We start from the raw sequence: 15,749 nt of genomic DNA on the forward strand, positions 1-15,749 counted from the left end.
ATAATATATATATATAATATTAAACTTAATATTTGTTTTTTCATCATTATTATCCTTAGGCTTCTAAACTTTTAAACTTATTTTTATCTAAAAATTAGTTTAATATCAAATTTAATATTTATTTTACCATTATTCTTATTCTTAGATTTGTAGACTTTTAAACTTATTTTCATTCACATATTTTATTTAAAAATTAGTTTAAAATTAAAAAAAATTATGTATACAAATCATCAAAGTAAATAGCATTCTATTATATTATTTGAATTTTTTTTTGAAAATTTAAAATTAAAATTTTGATATTTCTTTTAGTATTAATGAGTTTTATTATGTTAACTCGTAAGTTGTTGTAGTGGTTATTAATGTTTTGTAATTAATTTAGTTTTATGAATAATTTATTTACATTATAATGAATAGTTTTTTATATTAAATGGGTGGAAAATAAAATGTTTGATTTTTCTGAAAATAATAAATGAGTAAGAGTAGAGTAAAACATAAAAGAGTTAAAAAGTTTTAGAATCATTAGAAAAGAAACTAATGACGTCAAAAAAGACATCAACCATGTAAGGAATTTGCAATTGTCGGAAGACAAATAAATAAAGATTATTTTTTATTCCGGTACAATATGAATTAGGGTATAATATGTAAAAATCTAAATAAATGGTAGTCCCGTATGCCATATAGGATTGGCATGATGAATTTGTATAATGGAGAAATTATCAAAATATTAATCTGTAAAATTATGTTTGAATGATTAAGAATAATAAAGTATGGTTTTATGAAATGAAAAACATGATCTACGGTAGAGATTTAGTTTTCATAATAGTTAGAAATTTAGTCACAGATAGTGCTGCACGATCGTATATTTGGTGATTAATGGGTGTACACCCGTTAGATTAAAACATACCATTATGCATGCCTGCTCTAGTATTCATTGACAAGACCTGTTCCCTCCCACCCCAGCTGGCCGAAGCAAAAAATATATGAAAGGCCAAACAAATGGGCCAAAACGCGCATACAAGAGGGCTTAGCATTTGTTAATGGCGATGAATATATCTCGAATCATTTATTTGTAATTTATTTAACAATAAAATTAGCTGTATAAACAATAAAAATTTATGTATAATTAATAATATATTATTATTTAATTAAATAATTGTAAATTAAAATTATATATTATTATTTATGTGTAAATTTGTATTTATTATTTATATATATATAGTACTACTGATTATTTAAATTTCAAAACACTGCTCTCAGCTTATCTTTCTTAATGTTTATAATCCTTATTAAACAGCAAATTTAGAAGGTCCTCGTGTTTATTTGGGTTTAAGTGCTCATATGATAAAGTAATTTTATAAATGGTCAAAACCCTAGTTTAAAATTAGTAATACGAAAGATATTATTCTTAGAAGTGCATTTACGTCAATCAATACGACGACGTTTCCAAAGACAAAGTAGAGAAAAAAAAAATTAATTTATCGACAAGGAGTTGTGCTGTGTGGGTGTCTGCTGCCGAGGGGAGAAGAGAGGTGTCTCAGTCAGCAAGCGCACCATTAACAATGGTGTAGGGGCCACCACTCACGAGATGATAATGAGACCCCGCCCCAACTTACACTCCAGGTTTCCTTGCGCATACGGAAATTATTAATAAAGTGAGGTATTTTGTTTACAATTTATTTCTTTCTCTCACCTCCCCTATATACAACAAAACAAAAAAGCCAAAACGGAGAAAAAATGAGAAAGAAATGGAGATGGACTTGTGGTCCTCTTCTCTCTCTTTTCAAGTATCTTCCTCTCTGTTCCGTTTTCCCTTGCTTGCTTATTACTTTTCTCTCCTTGTACTACCACTTCGTTTTTTTATTTTATTATAATTTCTCTGGCTGGGTTTCCGTTTCTCCTGCCCATCACTGCACGGTTTTAATTCCTTCGCTTCTTGCTACGAATTATGGATGCAAAAGGGAAGAACAAGGTGGGAAAAGTAGTAAAAATAGAAGCTGGGGAGTCTGATGAGGAGGGATATTGCGAGCAGTACAATATGGCAGAAGATTATCATAGTAGTAGCTGCAGGAAAAAGCGAGGAGTTGTGGTAAAGAAAGCCACTTCAAGTGGTGCTGGAGCTGGAGGTGGGAGTGGGAGGAATTGTCAAGTGGAAAAGTGTACGGCTGATCTGAGCGATGCTAAGCAGTATCACAGGAGGCATAAAGTGTGTGAAGTTCATGCAAAGGCTCAGGTTGTGGTTGTAGCTGGGATCAGACAGAGGTTTTGTCAACAATGTAGCAGGTTTAACACTCCTTTACTTTACCTGCTTCTTGTTTCTTTCCCATTTGGATTTTTTTTTACAGTGTATGTAGTTTATGAAATTAGCCCCATATCAAAGCTGCCGCTCCTGAATTGTTCGTTTTGATGGATTGTTCAGAAAAATAAATTTCATTTTCAGAGTTTATTTGGATTCTTTTTCACTTCAATTCAACTCTGTTCACAGTTTCTATTTTCTTATTTTATTCAAGAAGCATATGGTAGAGCATTATAAATTTTGTTTCCTTAAAGTTTAGGATAATGTTTCTATTACTTATACATCAGAAAATTGTTTTTCAAGATTACCTTATGCCAAAAGGAATATGATAATAAATTTATTAGGCTCTTCATATATTCGAATTGTATGATTCTAGCAATATACGAATATGTTTTAAAGTGCCTTTGAATCCTTGCAGGTGATTCTATGATATCTTATTAAATCTGGTGATCATGTTGAGATCTGGATTTTAGTGCATATGTCCTTTTTAAAAGTTGAAATTTTTAGTGTTTAGAATAAAGATGGAATCAACCGACTATCTTTCGGTTTTAGAATTCATCAGATACTTATTCTATTCTTATCAGAAACCATGTGACAACTAATGGATCAGTCATCTATTTGAAGTTAATTATTTTGTCCCTAAGTCATCTATTTACTATGATTTGGAACTAATGTGGAGCAGATTCCATGAGCTATCAGAGTTTGATGAAAGCAAAAGGAGTTGTCGCAGGCGCTTGGCAGGACACAATGAACGGCGCAGGAAGAATGTGGCTGAATCAAATGGGGAAGGCTCAAGCCGCAAAGGGATAGGCACTCAGTTAAAAGATATGGTCAGTGGGCAGGTTGATGACGAGGGAAGAATCAAAATAGCTATTTAAGAGAATGCCAGTTACAAACGTTTCCAAGTCAGATAACTGTTTGCTCTTGAGGATGCTCTCTCTCTTCTGTCACCCAAGGGATGCAATAACAGGGATAGTGCTTTTAAACATTGTGTATGTATGGAAGATTCTTAGTATTTATGCTGTATACAAGCCATTGGAATCGGAACATTCATTTCATGGTGTTAGGATTTCTAGCTTATCACAGCCTTAGGTATATAGACTATCATGTGGGTTCGCCATTTAACTCATATGTGCCACTTATTATAATTGCTTGTAATTCCCTGACCCTTACTGAGTAAATTGGTCACTGTATTATCTAATGAGGGTTTTAAGAGCTATTATACTGAAGTATAAGCAGATGCATTTAGCTTTTCAGTATTTGAGAATAGCCCTTGACAAGATTTTGGAGAGGTTATGATAAATATGCCACTCTGGTTTTATGTTAGTGAATCTATTGTCTCATGCCTTTATGCTATTCATATGACATGAATCGGCTGTCAAGAAGGCAGAAAAAACAAAAGAAAACTCACGGTCTTATTACTGGTTGCTGAGGAATATTGTGGTCTCCCACAAAATCCTGAGATGAATGAATTGCACATGGCTAATCTGCTCCTTGCGGAAAGGATCTATTGTCATTTTTTTCAGTTTTGGGGTTACTGTTTAAGGCCTTCTTCAATATTGATTGTCTCTCAAACGTAATTTATCCAGTTTATATAGTCCCTGTTGCTGCATGACAACTTATAAAATTTGATCTGAGTGATGCCAACGATCTGTGACTTTTCATGTTTTCTCTGACTGTTGATGGACCCAGGCATGGCAAAGCTGCTTTTTATGGTCCAGATTGCAGTCCAAACTGGACGCAGACCTGTTCATGCCGTATAATTTCATGGTTTTTTTTACTAAGAATTAAAATTATGTGTACAAAAAATAAACACAAACTTCACTCATACAGATTTTAAATTAGTGATAAAATAATATTAAATCACATAATAATATATTATCGTTCGTATTTATTATTTATACATATAGTATTACTTTATTATCAACCTTCAACTAGCTCACCCTTAGCCAGTTGGCCCCACCATATTAGTTTTCAAATCACAAAGAGTAGTATTATATGCATAAATAATGATATGTCACAATATAATTGAGTTGTTTTAAATTAAAGATAAATAATAAATTATTTTATAATAATATATTATTATTTATATAACAAATTATATATATTATTTATATTTATAGTATTATTGCATCACGAATACATGAAAAACAGCTGGTTATATTTGTGATAGTATTTGCTACATTCCTGGGCTGTATATGCCAAAGATCTTATGTGGGCTTTTGGGCCAGCCGCAACTCCAGCATGCAATTGCTCATGTTTTGGATTCAGTAAAGACCTTGTTCATAATGTGGAGTAGGCTTTTCACATTTCTATTAGGCCGATCGACTTACTCCCACCAATTGTAAAATTTTAAAAAATTAAAAATTAATTTTTTTATTAAAACTCTTTATTATAGTTAAAGATAAACCACTATTTAACAAAAAATATTTAAAATATTAAAATTTTATTTTATTTTTCTCTTAATTTAAAAAATTAATAATTTCTCTTCACAAATAGTTTTAAAAAATTACATTTCATAGGGTTTATTTTTTTCGTTACCACTTTCCGGTGAACTTCGTCATCTCTAACTGTATTCTCTCTCCTTCTTAGCTTATCTCTCGTCTCCCTCCTTAATTGTCTTTGTCTCAAACAAAGACAATTGTTTTCGTCTGAGACAAAGACTAATAGTCTTCATCTTTGATAAAGACTTATTGCCATTGTTTGATATGAAAACTATTGTTTTTATTTTAGACAAAGACTCATCATCTTTGTCTAAGATGAAGATGATTTTGTATTCGTTTATGACAAAGCTAACCAGGAAGGGAGACAAGAGACCTTGGGAGGGAGAGAGAACACAATCAGAGATGGTGAAGTTTGTTAGAAAATGGTGATGAACAAAAATAAATCATAAGAGAAAAAAAATAACTTTTTAAAACTATTAATAAGATAAATTATTATTTTTTTAAATTAAAAGAGAGATAAGATAAAATTTTAGTTTTTAAATATTTTTTATTAAATGGTAATTTTACTTTTAATCTTAATAGAAAATTTTAACAGAATGATAAAAATTTAAAATTTTGAAACCTTACAGATAAAAGTTTGCGATTGGACCAAAACTTGGGTGGGAATAAGTCTTTAGGCCTTTCTATTACTTCCATTTCAGGATAGAAGTTAAAATTGCCCATATATACAGAATCCTGTTTTGAGTATAATATTGATAATAACTTTAGTTTCATATTTGTGTCTTAATATATAATTATAATTAAAAGAAATCAGCAAAAAGAGGTTCCTATTGTATTAGATCAAATTATTTTTCAAACTGGAACAAGATTATAAATAAATCACAATCAAACCCATCTTCTTACATCAAATTATTTAAAAAATATTTTTTAAATACAAATTATAGAGTAAAATACCAATGAAATTATGCGATATTATTTAATTAACAAATAATTACCCTCAATAATCTGAAAATGTTGGAAATGACAAAAATAGAAACAAGGAAGGCTGGCCGCCCGCCCAGCCAACAAGCGGTTGCTTCCTTGAGAGTTGCCGTATGTAACATCTAATTCTGCTCTCTTTCTCTCGATATTTATTTATTTATATAATTATTAAAATAAATAAATTAACACACTCGTCGACAGCCGCACCTCTTCCTCATCATAAATCTCTCTTTTTCTCTCTGCTTTTGTCTTCAACATAAAACAAAGAAACCGAAAAGCCAGCAGAGACTCCTACCAAATCTCTCTTTCTCTTCTTCATCAATGCCTGCTCAGAGGCGGTCTTTGCAAGACGATCATCTTCCTTACAACAGCGATGACCAACACCAACAAGACCCTGCTCACCACAACCTCCACGCCAAGCCATCACTACATCTAGATAGCAAACAACCACTCCAGCACCAAGAAAGAGACAAAGACATTAATTTGGAAGAAGAAAAAATCGAAGCTTGCCAAGATGGAGATGAAACTGAAGATGAAGATGACGAGGGTAACACAACGTGGCTCCTTTCATTTTTTCGTTCACGTGTGTTTGATACGCACACACCACTTGTAACGTAATTAACGAAATTGATTCAAGATATCTTATTTTTCTCAGATTCTGAAGCTACCCCATCTTCTACTTCTCAAGATAAACCTGAGTACTGTACACTCTTCCCCTTTCTTGTGCTTATTATTGCTACTTTGGTAACTGGGTCGGTTTGATTGTTTGCTGTATTCTCAGCATTTCTTCTGGTGTAGCGCACCACCTTTTGTGATTTGGCTTTTCTATGCTGAGTTTGATTTTGGGGTTCACAAGTTTTTGTTCTTGTACGTTGCCCATGTTTATTGTAACTGGCTCCCAAATTTTCGGTTTTTCGAAAGTCCTTCAGGAGGAAAATTTTTCATGTATATAATACAGTAGAAGTTGGCAGGTGCATAATTTGGTTGTAACATATTTCATGAATCGGTTGCATTGCGAAGATTAAAATTTCTTGTCTTTTTATTTTACATTGTTAGTTTATATGTCTATTTGTTCGAGCGGCTGTCTACTTATTTATTTTCCTCTAATGTTAATACTTACTTCTAACACTTTTGTCAATTAAAAGAAAGTCCTTCGAAAATCTAAGCCGTAGTCTTATTTTCTAGTCGAAGAAACATGTTTTTAACTAATATGTTAAGAATTTATTTAAGCAGTTCAATTTTTAGAATTGACATGAATGCATACTTCCCATCCTTTAATAACTATGTTTCATGTTCTATTTGGCTGTTCAATTTTCGTTTCAAGACTGTATTTATTAATATATTATATCTGGAAACAGTGCAACTACTTTGCTTTCCTCTTGCATGTTTGTAAGCAGAAACTGATCAAATATGGTCATTTCTTTTGCATAATCTGTTTCTGAGAATTTATTTAGTTTTTCTGGGTTAGAGTGTAGCCTTGATTCTGTGATATCGTGACTTCCAGTGCATCTATCAGAATGCACCCTTGTTGTGGGAGCTGATTTTGAATCATGCACTATTCTGAATTAGGATGGAGTTATGTTTTGAAAGCTTGATGAACCTTATTTGCATAGGGAAAAAATAATAATGCAAGGCTTGTCAGCATTGATCAGTTACGATAATTTTGGTGATGATTGTGCTTTGCTAGTAGAAAGAATAGAGAAGAAATTAGAAACAATTAGATGGAGCTTGATTATGAATCATAATTGATTCTAGATTCACCATTCTAAGAACAAGGGTGCCCTGCCTTTTAATCTATCTACACTATCGTTGGATTAGGTGGTATGAATTTTCCTCCTGGAGTTTGCAAATTACTATCTCAACTGATAGGGAAATGTAAGGACCATTTCGCCAGTAATGATGTCACTGTGAATGGGTTAATTGGGCAGTATGAAGTTTCAATAGAAGATCATCGGGAATCTGAGTTAGGCAAAAAACTTTGAAATTCTAGAAAGACCTAACCATAGGAAAAATAATAATAATAATAATAAAAGAGAGTGATTGATCTTTGAGCAATACTATGTGTACCCACTTTGGGTACACAAATGTATACACACTCCTATGTGTCATTATATGATTGGTTATTGTTTTATTTTTAATTCAAAATCATCCAATCACATGATGACACATATAAATGTGTACACATTTGTGTACCTAAAGTGGGTACACATAGTTTTATTGTTGATCTTTAGCCTATGAATGGTATTGGCCTCTAGCTTTTTTCTTTTGACTTTACTCTTTGATGAATGCCTTTTGTTTTCTATTATAAGTGCAATATCATGTCTGGTAAAAAAATTTCCTTTTTAATCCACTAGATGTGCAACTTTTATACATTTTTCATGTTTGTAACTGAAGTACAGCTGATTTATCCTTAAATTTTGAATTATGCAGCCTTGATTATTTTAAGGTACAATATTAAAAAATCTTTTACCCTGCTGCTTTCATCTCTGATTGTGGATTAGTCAACTTAATCTTCAAACTATAACAGGGGCACTATATTATATCTGGGAATTACATAGATTCTTGGATATCCGATCACTGAGCCTTTCACATAGGAATGTGATTGCTAGAATTTTGCAGCATCTTAAGTAGGCAGCAACATATTGTGCTTTGGCTTAATTGCATTGAACTTGTAATGCTTAAAAAAATGCCAGTTCTGTATAAACTAACTCTGATTCCATGACAGTTGCTTCATTCTCACCTCATATGGTTTCGTATTTGTGTTGGCTTAATCTTGTACTTCTTAAGTTGGCCACAATTTTAATTTTGCTGATTTTAGTAGTCTGAGCCACCAGGTCAACTGATGTCTCATGGTAATGTAACCTCCACTCAAGGGAACACGGATCCTTACTCTGTTGCTCCTCTGTTGGGAAATTATACACATTTCCTACATTCTAGTCTTACTCTGAAGTAATATTTCTCTCAAATCTAGTTAAATTTCTTCTGTAATGTATAACTGCAGTTAAGAGGTATATGTATGCACTTCCTAACTATAAATTTCTTATAGCTTGTTTGATTTGCATGTTTGAACGTAATTGCCAATGATAATATATAAAGCTCCAATCATGTTCCAGTTCTGGCTTTTGTTGCAGATTTGTCTATGTAGAACTGCCTGAAATTCGCAAAGATGTGCAGTGTCCAATTTGTTTAGGTACCTTTTTCCTCGATCCTTCCACATTTCTTGTTTTTCTTTTGGGTCTTATCCTGTGAAATTATTATTGTTAATTCTTTTCAAAAGACGAGGGTATCTAAATGTATCATACGTGATATGTAAGGTTGGACATATATTTTACATAGAAAATTTTGTCTTCTGCAAATGGAGAAAACCAGAATGAGGATTAAAAAAAGTCTAATACATAACTCTTTAGTGGACAGGACTGTCCTGGTTTTCAATTATTCTGCATAATATTCTCTTAAAAATTTACGCTGATTAACTTATAATATTTTAAGTTCCATTTCCATTCAAAATTTTATGATGTGTAGACTGCATATAGCACAGTAATGCTCATATTGCTTGACTGGTTTTCCAAATAGTGTTCAAGGAGCAAAACCTGTATGAATTTTTCAGTAGCATATTTTTTGAAGCAACTTTGAGTTTTACCCAGCTTCAGTGTGGCAGAAGATGACTTTTTTTTTCTCAGCTATCTGGTACATGAATGAAATGCAATGAGAAAATATTTCTACAAATATAATTGAATTTTGTTATTTTTTAGTTTGAATGTAGTAACATCAATGCAATCCTTGAAGGTTTAATTTCTCAATTTTATGTTCTACGCTGAATTCACTGTGCTAAGATAATTGAATAAAAATTTTTATGATAAAAATGTATCAACTTAACAAATGTTTTATCAGAACAATAAAGTAAAGTTGCTGAAGAAAGACAAAAATGAGTTAGACTGTGCAAGCTTATGTTGTAGTACTGATCAATTTGGTAGTTTTCTAGGATTTTGAAATTTAACTGTAAAGGTCAGTGATGCTTATATGCATTTTGCTTGCTCAGGGATCATAAAGAAAACACGAACTGTGATGGAATGCCTGCACCGTTTTTGCAGGGAATGCATAGACAAGTCAATGAGGCTAGGGTATGCGATAAAAGATCGGCAATATCACAATTTATTTTTTTTGTTCAATGTTCATGCTATTTTCAGACTTAATTGTGTGAATGAATCAAAATTTACAGATTGTTTGTTCATTTGAATTTCTTACCTGAATTGATATTTAACTGCAGGAACAATGAATGTCCTGCTTGCCGCACACACTGTGCCAGTCGGCGTTCTTTGAGAGATGATCCAAACTATGACGCCCTAATTGCTGCTTTATATCCTGACATTGATAAATATGAAGAAGAGGTATCAGTTGCATTCCTTATTTACTCATTCATATGTTTTCCATATTGTTTTGCAAATTGAAAAGTAATGTGCCTAGTGTTTGTCCTCAGGAATTGGCTTTTCATGAAGAAGAAAGAACCCGAAATAAGCAGGTCAGATGCCATGGTACACATGTAATCCTACATGCTTGCAGATCTCTGCATTTATGTTTGATTGTTTGGCTTGCATTCATTGTTTCTGTTTTAAATTTTAGTTTAATAATTGTGAATGCTGGGAAAACTTTCATAATAGGTGAATTAGAATATCATGAATAAATAAACTAAATATTTGGGTATCAAGGTGAGAATACAATTCAGTTGGTGGGCTGAGCTTGGCTTGAACTCAGTTCAGTTTGTTTACTGTCCTAAGTCCTAGATACCGAACTATCCAGCCATCTATTCTCATTGCTTGGAATTCATTTTTCAGATTGCATTCCATGCTTTTGCATGGGAAGATGTTTAGATAATTGGTTTAACTTAAAAAGCTCTGTTTGATAGATTCAAGCATCTATTGCCCAAATATTTCAAAGACAATCAGAAGCACTAGTTAAGAGACGCACACAGGGTAAAGAAACACTTAATGCATTTATGACAAGACCACAGCGAAATTCTCGTAGTGTTCATTTGAGAACAAGAAGAAACTGCCGAGGCACTGAACACCAAGGATCGGAAGACAATGAGGATAATCATGATGAAAATGCAGGCAAAGAATCATCTTCTACTGATGAGCTCTGTACAGAAGTTCCGCCAAGAAAGCGTAAGAGACGACGAGGAACTTGGCCATCCCAGCCTTCAACATCAGCAGCAAACTCAGATGGTGCATGCTTTGAGAATGATTCAGCAGAAGTGGCCAGAGATAGTAGAGGAATATCTCCTGGGCTTGTTTGGAACCTGGAAATGCTTGCTTGGGGCAGGGGTGGTGCTCGGAGTAACACGCGACATGGCAATGCTAGTGTTTGTAATAATAAGAGTTTGCGAAGTGCCCGCTTAAATAAGCTGGTAGAATATCTCCGGGGGTTACATGAAAATGATGATGAGGTAACATAGGATGCTGTGGAACTTTAATTGAGTATAAATAATGTCAATCATGGTGCTCACAGTCCTCAATTGTATTTTTGCTGAAGAATCTTTCAGTAATCTCTGGAATGTCCTGATCTAATTTAGTGGTTTTTGTTTTGCAGCTAGATGTTCATCTCAAGCTTGTTTCTTTGGATGACCAAAATACGGCAAATTTGCAGCAGCCTTACCTTAGTTGTCGGCCAACTTTGTCAGTTAAAAACCTTTGTGAGGTGAAATTCCTCTCCCACCACTTCAATTCTTTAAAACAGCTACTTTGATAAAGTAATTGACTGGGTTTTGGAAATTCTACCTACATTACATTCTCCACTTCAATATCTAACAAAACTTATGCTTTTCCCCTTTCTTGTCTGGTGCTCATAAAAGCTTCTTGTGGATGTCCACAGTATGTCTCACTCCAGACCCCCTTGCAAGCTGAGGAAATTGAAATATTTTGGGCGAAAGAGCAACTCGATACCAGTGGCAACCTGTCCACCCCAAATCCTTCAACAGATGCCCTGCAGATTTTGGAAGGCCAAGAAACTTTGGCAGGGCTAAGAGTCAATTGCACTTCCAATAGGGATCATCTGGTGAGCATAAATTTATTGACGTTAATTTGTGTATCTTGCTTTAGCCAACATACAGACATCTCATAATAATTGTTTTAGAACATTTTTTTCATAACCCAAAAACTATAAAAATTGAAAGTTTACGGTAATAAAAAAACATGCTTAGGTCATAGATTTTCAAAACTATGCAGATAATGATTATCTGCAATCGGTTTTTTGGTGCCTCTAACTTCATCTGTGTTGTCTTTCAGATTTTAGCATATAGGCGGAAACAGAGTAGCTAGCAAAATTTTTGGAAGTTACAGGATAAGGTCAGACTAATTTGTTTGATATATGGAGGTTTCAAGTTCATCAATTGAGGCATTGTTTTCTGGTCTTTGATGTAAATTTTCTCCTGTTTGGAGAAATTAACATTGTAAGCTTATGACTGGGACAATTTCAAATTGCACTTAAAAAGGGAAATTTCTGTGAGTTTATTAGTTTGGTCAGCATCTTTTTGCATCAAAAGTTGTATTTTCTCAGGAGTTGTACAAGTATTTTTTTTCACTAATCATTACTATTCTAGATACGTCGAGGTGTGGGATTATTTGGACTACCCTATTCAACCAGATTATAATAGTCAACAAATTATTATTCAACGGACTCTTTTCTGCTATTTGATTTGATTTTGATGATTCTTTTAGTTGCTTTGATAGGTGAAATTGCCATGGCTTGTCAGTAGAAAATCTTAACGACTAGCGTAAAGTTAATTTCAGATTTGGTTGCCTTCTAGATATAGATTTAGATTGTAAAAATTATGGAGTTGCCAAGAACTGTGATTCATAAAAATTGAAATTGTGTACATAATACATCATCATAATACATATTCTTTTACAAGTTCAAGGGTTCTTGAACAGCTCCCAACTTTGAAGAACTACAATCTATTCACCTATGAGGACTGGCGCTGGAAATTGCTATTGAACGCAACATTTTTCTCTGGTTTACTCGAAATTGTGGTGACTTTGGTTTGGTTGATTCTTTAGAAGACCTCTGTTTTGACAATCAGACTCAGGCAGAAAGAATGAGGAAGACCAAGATACAGAAGGAAAAAAAAAAAAATTTATCTTACTTCTGTGGGCAAAAAGGATGGTCAAAATTAGGCACTGGTCTTGCATGAGGAACCAATGTCCTCCTCAACTGTTTCGATGCCTTCTCTTCCTCCATCTGTGGATCAAAATTTAAGGCAAACATTAGTTCTATTCAGATCAACAATGGTAATTCTGAATTAGCAAAAAAAGAAAAGAAGGTAATCCTTATAAATATCAGGATATATTCATACCATCCTCGCAGCCTCTCTCCTCTCTGTATCTCTTATACATCATTTCTTTCTCCTTAATCTGTAAATTAACTTTATAAGTATGTAGTCGACCAGTGATCCACCTAATTGTATTCAATTATAATGAAATATATTTTACCTTTTGATCAAATTCTGCTCCCTCCAATCACAGCGCGATACTCTAAATGAAGACTAAAGCGCTTGACTTCTGTTAGGGGTATGCGTACTTTCTCTGGGATGGGATTTGGATCTCTAAAAGAGAAGACATACACTCTGAATTTAGAACTTAAAATCCTTCATCTGTTTCATGTGCATTTGCTCATGAACTAACTTACTCTTTCAGGATTGGCTGTGCCTTGGACATCCTCATCTGGGCTTCTTCTTTCTCCTTCCTCCTCCTTTCTTCCATTTCCCTCTGCGTTTCCTCTTCATGTCTCACTAGACTCTTTAATTGAAAAGGTTCTGGTTTTGTGCAATGCTTGGGCTCTGGTTTTGGTGGAATCTGCATATAATGTGGTGGTCAAACTTCATATTTGAGAGTAAAGCTGACATGAAAATAGATGGAATAAATTGTTGGGCTCTGTACCGCAGGATAGTTGTATAGGGGTAAGGGTTAGCTTTGGGAATCCTAGCTCTTTCCTCTTCCAATTGTTTGTGCACAACTTCCACCACAAATTTCCTCTCTTTCTCAGCCCCTCTTTCCTGAGGCCATGAAGCCACAAGCATAGAAAAAAACCCATTAAACTCATCATAAAAGATTCCGTTGTCCCCCCATCAATCATGGAAATTAATAAACCTATCTCAGTGTATAAATGGAATGGATTTGGTTTTGTATTCCTTGGAAGTGGATTGTCATATCCAGGTAGTAAGTTCAAAGACAACTGAAAGAAAAAAGCAAATAGTATGAATAACTGCCATCGATGTCAATATGCTCTAGTAAATTAGAGAGGGTGTACACAATTTTACTGTACCTGATCAAGCATATCAAACGCAGCAGCAGCTATCGGGATCCTCTCATTTATATTAAAATGAAATTCTTGGGGTTTGGTCACATGTTTCTTTGTGTAACAAAAAATCCCCAGTTCCCCTTTGCTTTCTAATATCTAATATAAAAGAGAATTAGCCATAAGCAGTCAAAAGAACTGACCAGTACGCAGAAAGTAAAGGAGCCCTACCTTTTTATTGAGAGGCTTTGCCTTAAACTTTGGAGCCTTCTCAAGTTCTTCCAGCTCAAGTTCTGCAGAACTTTTAACTGTTGGTGGACGGGCTCTCTTTAATCTATGAAGTCCAGCAGCTTTAGGTTCAGTGAGGCAAGGTTTCCATTGTTTCTGCTGTTAGAAAGTGAAGAAAAGTAAGTACTGAACCAGTTCCACAAGGACAAAAATATGAATGGTACCAGGATAGCTCAGTACCTGACGAGACACTTCTGTTGAGGCCACCGAAGACGTTTCTGCATTTTGGTTGGCTCTCACCATCGTCTGCAACTGGAACTCCTGTGGCAATTAAGAAACAACAATAATTGTCATTGTTCTTTTTCGTTCATCAAGTTATCCACAGTATAGCTTACCTGAAATTCTGTGGGTTTTGGTTACTTCTTGGTGGTGCAGGTAATGTAGGAGCTTCCAGAATCTGTAATGGAAACAAGAAGAACAAACTGGTTAAGTAAACAAGCAAACTATATTAACAGATATGGAGGAAATTAAACAAGCAGAAAACAGTGCCTTTTTGTTCAGCGGGCGAGCTCTGAACTTTGGAATCTTAGCCATCATCTCTTCCTCAAGCTCAGCTGTACTCTTAACCTTGACTGAGCGGACTCTGAGTAGTTTCCAGGTTCCCTGGGCCTTGTCAACGTCAGTGTAGGCTTCTTCTGGATAATGGAAGGGATTTTTAGGAAACAAACAATGGTGAAAAATTTGGAAAATGTGATAAGTGCAAGAACAAACAACATGGGCAGAAAGAGTCGGAAGACATGCAAATTCACTTCCAAGTATGTGTGGCAGTGACAAGTCTCTAGTACTAGAATCGAACTTTTTCATCATCTCAGCCATTGAAATAAAGGGTGGCACTGCTTCCTGCTCGCGAACATAAACCTTCATGATAGAAAAGCATTCAGTGAGACAGTCTGCCATCAATCCTGTGAATATTTCACAATTCTAAGATAGCTCAAACACAAAAAACCTTTCTATCCTTGTCGTTAGATTTTTTGGCAACTGTGGTGCAAAAACTGGAACTGCTATTAGTGAGACCCAGTTTTGACTTGCGGAGCAAATTGTGGGGCTTGACATCTAGAATCTAAGATTGAGAGAAGCAGACACCCCAAAAGGAAAAAAAAAAGTTAAGGACAAGATTGCCAAACAAAAATAAATTTATGAGGTAAAAAAGAAAAATTATAAAAAGCAATATCAACTGAAGATTTATAGTCACCTATGACAATCTAAAGTCACCTGTCTGGATCTCCCACCGTCAAGCTTTTGCCTCTTAATGGCTTGGTTTTCAAGAGCTAAAATGGGATTCCCTGCTGATTTTTTTGCATTTGTATCTCTGCTAGTATGAGTAGAGTGAAAGTCAATAGCAAAAAATCAAAACAGATATCAACACACACTATAAAGACAAAATATATAGCACCATCTTAGTTTGTGCTGACGGTAATTGATTTTTTGGCTTCAGTGCTGATGGGTTTTTAAGT

General features: G+C 34.2%; 4 protein-coding genes across 6 annotated transcripts; 2 read left to right on the top strand and 2 right to left on the bottom strand.

The window, feature by feature from the left end:
- The first annotated feature begins 1,694 nt into the window (after positions 1–1,694).
- LOC123222675 (squamosa promoter-binding protein 1-like) lies at positions 1,695–3,494 on the top strand. Its single transcript, XM_044645572.1, has 2 exons — positions 1,695–2,280; positions 2,976–3,494. The coding sequence occupies exons 1-2, from the start codon at positions 1,946–1,948 to the stop codon at positions 3,169–3,171; spliced, it is 531 nt and encodes a 176-aa protein (XP_044501507.1). The 5' UTR covers positions 1,695–1,945; the 3' UTR covers positions 3,172–3,494.
- Positions 3,495–5,835: 2,341 nt separating this feature from the next.
- LOC123223833 (putative E3 ubiquitin-protein ligase RING1a) lies at positions 5,836–12,386 on the top strand. Of its 3 annotated transcripts, none has more exons than XM_044647232.1 (10): positions 5,836–6,265; positions 6,374–6,416; positions 8,850–8,908; positions 9,758–9,839; positions 9,986–10,106; positions 10,196–10,258; positions 10,622–11,161; positions 11,305–11,412; positions 11,567–11,769; positions 12,000–12,386. In XM_044647232.1, the coding sequence occupies exons 1-9, from the start codon at positions 6,040–6,042 to the stop codon at positions 11,735–11,737; spliced, it is 1,413 nt and encodes a 470-aa protein (XP_044503167.1). In that variant the 5' UTR covers positions 5,836–6,039; the 3' UTR covers positions 11,738–11,769; positions 12,000–12,386. The 3 variants fall into 3 exon arrangements, with proteins under 3 accessions (XP_044503167.1, XP_044503164.1, XP_044503165.1); XM_044647229.1 differs by having other exon boundaries at positions 5,855–6,265; positions 11,587–11,769; XM_044647230.1 differs by having other exon boundaries at positions 5,874–6,265; positions 10,196–10,237; positions 11,587–11,769.
- A 161-nt stretch (positions 12,387–12,547) lies between these two features.
- On the bottom strand, positions 12,548–14,698 carry LOC123223488 (protein TPX2-like; the record flags this gene model as incomplete). Its single annotated transcript, XM_044646648.1, is given in 14 exon segments — positions 12,548–12,775; positions 12,857–12,951; positions 13,067–13,082; positions 13,084–13,124; positions 13,203–13,226; positions 13,228–13,315; positions 13,399–13,576; positions 13,657–13,767; positions 13,866–13,944; positions 14,035–14,166; positions 14,239–14,394; positions 14,476–14,556; positions 14,631–14,653; positions 14,656–14,698. Coding segments are annotated over 14 exon segments (1,170 nt in total), but the record flags the coding sequence as incomplete, so codon positions are not given.
- Positions 14,686–15,383, bottom strand: LOC123223834 (protein TPX2-like). Its single transcript, XM_044647233.1, has one exon. The coding sequence runs from the start codon at positions 15,190–15,192 to the stop codon at positions 14,722–14,724; it is 471 nt and encodes a 156-aa protein (XP_044503168.1). The 5' UTR covers positions 15,193–15,383; the 3' UTR covers positions 14,686–14,721.
- Between the last annotated feature and the right edge of the window lie 366 nt (positions 15,384–15,749).

Source organism: Mangifera indica, chromosome 8, assembly GCF_011075055.1.
Source record: "Mangifera indica cultivar Alphonso chromosome 8, CATAS_Mindica_2.1, whole genome shotgun sequence".
Taxonomy (NCBI): domain Eukaryota; kingdom Viridiplantae; phylum Streptophyta; class Magnoliopsida; order Sapindales; family Anacardiaceae; genus Mangifera; species Mangifera indica.

Excerpts from the sequence above, each read along its gene's own strand:
- LOC123222675 (XM_044645572.1), top strand. The coding sequence starts at position 1,946 with ATGGATGCAAAAGGGAAGAACAAGGTGGGAAAAGTAGTAAAAATAGAA. Across the intron at positions 2,281-2,975 it reads TTTTGTCAACAATGTAGCAG|ATTCCATGAGCTATCAGAGT; the intron begins GTTTAACACTCC and ends AATGTGGAGCAG.
- LOC123223833 (XM_044647229.1), top strand. The coding sequence starts at position 6,040 with ATGCCTGCTCAGAGGCGGTCTTTGCAAGACGATCATCTTCCTTACAAC. Across the intron at positions 6,417-8,849 it reads ACTTCTCAAGATAAACCTGA|ATTTGTCTATGTAGAACTGC; the intron begins GTACTGTACACT and ends CTTTTGTTGCAG. Across the intron at positions 11,413-11,586 it reads CAGTTAAAAACCTTTGTGAG|TATGTCTCACTCCAGACCCC; the intron begins GTGAAATTCCTC and ends GGATGTCCACAG.
- LOC123223834 (XM_044647233.1), bottom strand. The coding sequence starts at position 15,192 with ATGGCAGACTGTCTCACTGAATGCTTTTCTATCATGAAGGTTTATGTT.